Genomic DNA, 8,250 nt, shown 5'->3' on the forward strand with positions numbered 1-8,250 from the left:
TAAATATTTTTTCAGAAACTCTCAAAATCAAATTTTGTAGATTTCTTAATTTCTGATTTCCTGAATTAAAAAATATGAATTCCAGAATTTTATTTTTTTGAATTTTTCAATTTTCCAGTTTCTAAATTTTTAAATCCTTATATTTTTTAAATGGTTATTTTTTTTGGTTCTTTTGTAATTTTACTTTTGAATTGTACTTTGATGCATGTTTCTTCAATCGAATAGAGAGGGATAGAGGCAATTCTAGAGTTTTTTTTTGAAAAGGTCCAATAAGGCCGATGCAAATATTAAAAAAAGTTTTTGTCCCTCGGCCCTGGCCGAGGTCAAGGGGGGGGGCAAGAAAATAAAAAAATATAAAAATTTAAATAACAAGCCATAGTCTTCACATTTAAATGAAAAAAGTGTTTTAAAATGCATTTTACACTAGTTCAGTTGTTTTGCAATCATTAGTTTTCAAAAAATCTAAGATCTGACAAAAACAAAAATTGTATCGAAAAAAAAGGTTTTGCATCGAAAATTTTCAAAAAATCATAAGATTTTTTAATAAACCCAAACATGCTAAAAATGATTTTAAACGCAGAAGAATGTATTTTAATTTGATTTCAGCTGGTTGCACTTGAATTTTCATTGAAATTTTGAAGTTTATTGTAAAAATATTTTTTGCCCCTGATTTTCGGGCCAATTTTAAAGGGGGTGACGAAAACTTTTAAAAATATTTGTACCAGCCTAAACTATTGTCTTTCATATGTTTATAGGACCTATTAAAAAAAAACTCTAGAATTCATTATTATTGTCTTCCTCACCTCACTGAGGAAAGGCTATAAAACACGCTATAAAATCACTCGAAAATGAAATCCTTAGGTTGATATCCTAGACCAACCTTCACGTATACATACCGTCTTATCAGTTATCGAGCGCCAAGTTAAACAACACCCAGTTACCGAACAAGTAGGTACTTTAATTAATAAGTCAGTTAAAAGTGAGCATGCAAGTTTTGGTAAAAAGTTTTGGAAAATATAACACACCAATAATTCGAGAATTTCCCCTAGCATGCACAAACACTGTATTTCAGGTCAAGAAATCAAAAACTCATTTTGCCACTGTAAAGGAAGCTTTCAAATTCTAAAAAAAAGAACACAATCACTGTCTGTTGCTGTTTTTTTTTGGAATTTTCTTATTTATTTCCAACCATTCCGAAGGACACAGGAGTCCTTCCCGCGCAATCCGCAGAACGAACCGAATCTTCAAGCTTATCAGTACATAAAACGATACATCAGCAGGATTACTTCTTCTCCTTCTCCTTGAACTTCTCGTCTCCCTTTCCACCTCGGATACGACCGGTACGACGGGCAGCGATGAGACCGACCTTGCGACCTGGTGGCGTTCCTCGCTTGACGGTCGAGGCCTTACCGATGTGTTGATGGTTACCACCACCGTGGGGATGCTCGACGGGGTTCATGGCCACACCACGCACCTTCGGCCAGCAGTTACGCTTCACCTTGTACTTGTGGTACGCACGACCGGCCTTCAGGATGGGCTTGTCGATACGGCCACCACCGGCAACGATTCCGACCATGGCGCGGTTCGCCGACGGCAGAACCTTCTTGGCACCGGACGGCAGCTTGACACGGGTACGCTTGGTGTCCGGGTTGTGGGCGATGACGGACGCGTAGTTTCCGGAGGTACGGGCCAGCTTGCCACGGTCACCGGTCTTTTCCTCCAGATTGCACACAATCGTACCTTCCGGCATCAGACCAATCGGCAGAACGTTTCCGATCTGGAGCTGGGCGCGCTTTCCGCAGTACACGAACTGGCCGGTGTACATGCCCTCGGCGGCGATGAACAGCTGCTTGCGGAGCTTGAACTTGTACGGGTCACGGAAGTGCACGACCGCCAGCGGGGCACCACGGCCCGGATCGTGGATGATGTGCTACAAGAGTCGCAAAGAGAAATATAACACTTGTAAACAAAACAGTGACGTCACAGGCGCACATCTTCCGGAACAAAACAAACTCGATTCCCACAATTGCCCAGATTGTCCACGGTCAACTCTTACCTTCACGACTCCCTTCAGGTATCCGTGACGCTCGGCGTAGTCCATAGCGCGCAGCTTGGGCTCTCCCTTGCGCTTCTTGGTGTGGGCCGTAAACACGGACCCGGCACCTTTACGCTGTGCACGGATGACGCGCCCCATTGTTCAATCCTGCAAAAAGGGCAACAAACAAAACAGGTTCCATATTAGCACACCGCATCATCATTCCTCCGGACGGAACAAAACCGCGGAAACACTCGCACGGGGCACAAGGCAAATCCTCCACCGCGAAACGTCGTCCTTCACACGTAGTAAACACACGTCGACGGCCGATACGCGAAAGTCACACATTTCGGAACCGATTTTCGGCGAGTTCCCCGGGGAAACCCGTGTCCACAAACACCAACTCACGGAGGATTTGCCTTGGCGCACCGGTTTTAATCCGCCAGAACCACTTTGGAGCTCACTTACAGGGCTTAAAATGTATTTTTTATGATACACAAAAAGTGTGTTCACAACTGGACTCTGGTGCGAGCCGAAAAAGAAAGAGCGTTCAGCAGTTTGGCGGAAGTTGAAGTGTCACCGAGATTTGCAAGAAAATTTCAAGAAAAGCGCCATTCGTTAATAACGTCACGCCAAAGCTCATAAAAAAACGCCGAAATGTAGACAACCTGCAGTGCGGGGTTGAAGCGAATATTCAACCCGGTCGGAAATATATAAATATTTATTTAATATTTTAAAAAAATAGCGGTCGTCTCGATATGAGCCGTATATGCTTCTTATATTTTAAAACTAGAAATACCTAGAGAAATACTAAAATTTTAAAATTATTAAATTCGCAATTCGCAATACCTAGAGAAATACTAAAATTTTATAATTATTAAATTTGAAAAATTCGAAATTATGAAGTAATGAAATTATGAAGTTATATTCTAATGAAATTATGCAGTAATGCTCGTTGTAATGAAATTATTAAATTATAAATTTAAAATATTATGAAATTAGAATATTAGACAATTATAAAATCAGGCTGGTAAAAATGTACTGAATTCTTAAATTCTTAAATTCTTAAATTCTTAAATTCTTAAATTCTTAAATCCTTAAATTCTTAAATTCTTAAATTCTTAAATTCTTAAATTCTTAAATTCTTAAATTCTTAAATTCTTAAATTCTTAAATTTTTAAATTCTTAAATTCTGGAATTCTTAAATTTTTAAATTCTTAAATTCTTAAATTCTTAAATTCTTAAATTCTTAAATTCTTAAATTCTTAAATTCTTAAATTCTTAAATTCTTAAATTCTTAAATTCTTAAATTCTTAAATTCTTAAATTCTTAAATTCTTAAATTCTTAAATTCTTAAATTCTTAAATTCTTAAATTCTTAAATTCTTAAATTCTTAAATTCTTAAATTCTTAAATTCTTAAATTTAAATTCTTAAATTCTTAAATTCTTAAATTCTTAAATTCTTAAATTCTTAAATTCTTAAATTCTTAAATTCTTAAATTCTTAAATTCTTAAATTCTTAAATTCTTAAATTCTTAAATTCTTAAATTCTTAAATTCTTAAATTCTTAAATTCTTAAATTCTTAAATTCTTAAATTCTTAAATTCTTAAATTCTTAAATTCTTAAATTCTTAAATTCTTAAATTCTTAAATTCTTAAATTCTTAAATTTTAAATTCTTAAATTCTTAAATTCTTAAATTCTTAAATTCTTAAATTCTTAAATTCTTAAATTCTTAAATTCTTAAATTCTTAATTCTTAAATTCTTAAATTCTTAAATTCTTAAATTCTTAAATTCTTAAATTCTTAAATTCTTAAATTCTTAAATTCTTAAATTCTTAAATTCTTAAATTCTTAAATTCTTAAATTCTTAAATTCTTAAATTCTTAAATCCTTAAATTCTTAAATTCTTAAATTCTTAAATTCTTAAATTCTTAAATTCTTAAATTCTTAAATTCTTAAATTCTTAAATTCTTAAATTCTTAAATTCTTAAATTCTTAAATTCTTAAATTCTTGAATTCTTAAATTCATAAATTCTTAAATTCTTAAATTCTTAAATTCTTAAATTCTTAAATTCTTAAATTCTTAAATTCTTAAATTCTTAAATTCTTAAATTCTTAAATTCTTAAATTCTTAAATTCTTGAATTCTTAAATTCTTAAATTCTTAAATTCTTCAATTCTCTAAATTCTTAAATTCTTGAATTCTTAAATTCTTAAATTCTTAAATTCTTAAATTCTTAAATTCTTAAATTCTTAAATTCTTAAATTCTTAAATTCTTAAATTCTTAAATTCTTAAATTCTTAAATTCTTAAATTCTTAAATTCTTAAATTCTTAAATTCTTAAATTCTTAAATTCTTAAATTCTTAAATTCTTAAATTCTTAAATTCTTAAATTCTTAAATTCTTAAATTCTTAAATCCTTAAATTCTTAAATTCTTAAATTCTTAAATTCTTAAATTCTTAAATTCTTAAATTCTTAAATTCTTAAATTCTTAAATTCTTAAATTCTTAAATTCTTAAATTCTTAAATTCTTAAATTCTTAAATTCTTAAATTCTTAAATTCTTAAATTCTTAAATTCTTAAATTCTTAAATTCTTAAATTCTTAAATTCTTAAATTCTGGAATTCTTAAATTTTTAAATTCTTAAATTCTTAAATTCTTAAATTCTTAAATTCTTAAATTCTTAAATTCTTAAATTCTTAAATTCTTAAATTCTTAAATTCTTAAATTCTTAAATTCTTAAATTCTTAAATTCTTAAATTCTTAAATTCTTAAATTCTTAAATTCTTAAATTCTTAAATTCTTAAATTCTTAAATTCTTAAATTCTTAAATTCTTAAATTCTTAAATTCTTGAATTCTTAAATTCTTAAATTCTTAAATTCTTAAATTCTTAAATTCTTAAATTCTTAAATTCTTAAATTCTTAAATTCTTAAATTCTTAAATTCTTAAATTCTTAAATTCTTAAATTCTTAAATTCTTAAATTCTTAAATTCTTAAATTCTTAAATTCTTAAATTCTTAAATTCTTAAATTCTTAAATTCTTAAATTCTTAAATTCTTAAATTCTTAAATTCTTAAATTCTTAAATTCTTAAATTCTTAAATTCTTAAATTCTTAAATTCTTAAATTCTTAAATTCTTAAATTCTTAAATTCTTAAATTCTTAAATTCTTAAATTCTTAAATTCTTAAATTCTTAAATTCTTAAATTCTTAAATTCTTAAATTCTTAAATTCTTAAATTCTTAAATTCTTAAATTCTTGAATTCTTAAATTCATAAATTCTTAAATTCTTAAATTCTTAAATTCTTAAATTCTTAAATTCTTAAATTCTTAAATTCTTAAATTCTTAAATTCTTAAATTCTTAAATTCTTAAATTCTTAAATTCTTAAATTCTTAAATTCTTAAATTCTTAAATTCTTAAATTCTTAAATTCTTAAATTCTTAAATTCTTAAATTCTTAAATTCTTAAATTCTTAAATTCTTAAATTCTTAAATTCTTAAATTCTTAAATTCTTAAATTCTTGAATTCTTAAATTCTTAAATTCTTAAATTCTTCAATTCTCTAAATTCTTAAATTCTTGAATTCTTAAATTCTTAAATTCTTAAATTCTTAAATTCTTAAATTCTTAAATTCTTAAATTCTTAAATTCTTAAATTCTTAAATTCTTAAATTCTTAAATTCTTAAATTCTTAAATTCTTAAATTCTTAAATTCTTAAATTCTTAAATTCTTAAATTCTTAAATTCTTAAATTCTTAAATTCTTAAATTCTTAAATTCTTAAATTCTTAAATTCTTAAATTCTTAAATTCTTAAATTCTTAAATTCTTAAATTCTTAAATTCTTAAATTCTTAAATTCTTAAATTCTTAAATTCTTAAATTCTTAAATTCTTAAATTCTTAAATTCTTAAATTCTTAAATTCTTAAATTCTTAAATTCTTAAATTCTTAAATTCTTAAATTCTTAAATTCTTAAATTCTTAAATTCTTAAATTCTTAAATTCTTAAATTCTTAAATTCTTAAATTCTTAAATTCTTAAATTCTTAAATTCTTAAATTCTTAAATTCTTAAATTCTTAAATTCTTAAATTCTTAAATTCTTAAATTCTTAAATTCTTAAATTCTTAAATTCTTAAATTCTTAAATTCTTAAATTCTTAAATTCTTAAATTCTTAAATTCTTAAATTCTTAAATTCTTAAATTGTATTTTTTTAATTTTCAATTTTTAAGTTTTTCAAATTATTAATGATTTACCTTGTTCATTTGATAATTCATAATTCTTAAATTAATAAATTCTTATTTTTTTCATTCTAGATTTTTTTTTTAAATTTTGAAAAATAGAGTTTCTGATTGTTAGAATTTCGAAGTATTTCAGATTTTTAAAACTTTTGAAATATATACTTTTAATTTCTGAAATTTTCCAGGTTTCGAAAATATTTGTTTTTAGCTATTGAATTCATAAATACTTTAATATTAAAATTTTTATTCAATTATGAATATTTTTTATTTTGAATTTCCAAATTTCAGATATTAAAAATTGTTGATTTTTATTATTATTTTTTTTATTTTTTTTGTTCTTTGAAATTTTCTTAAATATTCGGTTTTTCACATTTTCAAATTTTTATTTTCGAATTATTTGTATTGTTGAATTTAAATAATAAATAATAATCTGATTATTATTGAATTTTCAGTAAGAAAATAGATATTTGTAGGATTATTGTCAAGTTTATTTTCACACTGGTTTACTTCATTTCGGTCTCGCCAGCTCTAAAGACAACTTCTTTTTTTTTACTCCACTCTTGGGCGTTTTTTATATGGAGTTTTGCGTTTTTTCCGACCTGCGTATCAGCCTATAAACTTCAACGATACAAATCGATCCGATTAACCGGATTAACCGATTTGGCTCCAGCCAGGGGGTATCTCTTGAGATTTTTCAAAATTTTCAATTTTTCTTGTCACCCTAGTTCCCAGTCACCACAGACTCTTGCTGTAATACAGAGTAAGTAACAGCAATATACAGATATTTCGTTGATCGACCTAACACGAAAAGTCAACCGACGTTTCTGCTTATTCCACCGTTCACAGGCGAATGTCGTATTAAAACAAACTTGATACCAATGAAAAACGCAGCAGCTCATCATCATCAGTTTGAGGCCCTCAGCTCAAAGTAAAGTCGAATCAGAGTGGAAAAAATCGATAAAAATACAATTTTAGTGGTTGTCCTTGCTTGTTTGGTGTATTTTTCCCGTTAAAATTGTTGCTCTGTGCGTTTCTGGCGCACGTATTTTGGACCCTGGAGGTCAAGATTGGTGGAATTTTGTTCCAATATTTCTCTCCTGCGGAAAACGAGCCCGAAGTAAAAGGTGAGAGCCATTTCCTCAGCGCTTGCTACGTCGGTTCTCCTTTCTTCTTCGGCACGGCATCAAAAGTGTTTGGGGCCGCCTCAGCATCTTACATCACAACAAAACTCCGTTTCGTCATCGCAGAAAGACCCCCATCGCGCAGTAGGCACGACGGATTAGGATTAGATTAGGATAGGTGGAAATCTGCGTGGCGAATTTGTTTTGATCGATTCCCAGAAGCCAGCGAAGAAAATCGATACTTTTTTCCGGGAAAGAGGGGCGCGGTGTGCAACAGAGCGAGAGTGTGTGGGGGGGTTAGTGGCCACGGGGTCACAACACACTGCTCTGGCGGCGACACAGCTGAATTGCCAAGTAAGGGGGAACCGTTTGTGTTGTGAAATATGCAAATTGGATAAGCCAAAGTGAGAAGAAAGACGGGCGACAAAAACAACAACAACAACAAGGAAGGAATATTGAATTATTTTTTTTTCCTGATAAAACAATTCTCTGTGGTATAGTTTTAAATGAATCTAGCATAGTTGTGAATTTAGTGTATTTTCAAAATTGCGAATCTAACATTTTTAACATCAAGGTCACGTGTATTTTCAAGCTTTGGTCTGACAAAAAAAATCGAAGGTCATTTGCTGATAACCGTACATGACTTGTCGCCCTTTGTTTGTTTTCATAAACAGAAAAGAACACTGAAACTAAAGACAAGAACTTTACCCCTCTGCGGAAAAGGAAAACAGAAGAATTTGGGTACATATTTGAAACACCAAAAATCAACGGATACAGCAAAATTAATGCAAGGCGTCTGGCGACATAACATACTTTGCATAGACGCCCTTGTTCGCCATCAATACACAATAT

General features: G+C 28.7%; 1 protein-coding gene across 1 annotated transcript; it reads right to left on the reverse strand.

Annotated features, from left to right (window-relative positions):
* Positions 1–1,146: 1,146 nt before the first annotated feature.
* Positions 1,147–2,619, reverse strand: LOC6031076 (60S ribosomal protein L8). Its single transcript, XM_001841875.2, has 3 exons — positions 2,504–2,619; positions 2,057–2,203; positions 1,147–1,930 (listed from the first exon to the last, which is right to left on the reverse strand). The coding sequence occupies exons 2-3, from the start codon at positions 2,192–2,194 to the stop codon at positions 1,283–1,285; spliced, it is 786 nt and encodes a 261-aa protein (XP_001841927.1). The 5' UTR covers positions 2,195–2,203; positions 2,504–2,619; the 3' UTR covers positions 1,147–1,282.
* Positions 2,620–8,250: the final 5,631 nt, after the last annotated feature.

This window comes from Culex quinquefasciatus, chromosome 3, assembly GCF_015732765.1.
Source record: "Culex quinquefasciatus strain JHB chromosome 3, VPISU_Cqui_1.0_pri_paternal, whole genome shotgun sequence".
Lineage (NCBI taxonomy): Eukaryota > Metazoa > Arthropoda > Insecta > Diptera > Culicidae > Culex > Culex quinquefasciatus.

Bases quoted from the DNA above. Each gene is read 5' to 3' on its own strand.
- LOC6031076 (XM_001841875.2), bottom strand. From the start codon at position 2,194: ATGGGGCGCGTCATCCGTGCACAGCGTAAAGGTGCCGGGTCCGTGTTT. The intron at 1,931-2,056 runs GTAAGAGTTGAC...CGACTCTTGTAG, and splicing joins ACCTGAAGGGAGTCGTGAAG to CACATCATCCACGATCCGGG.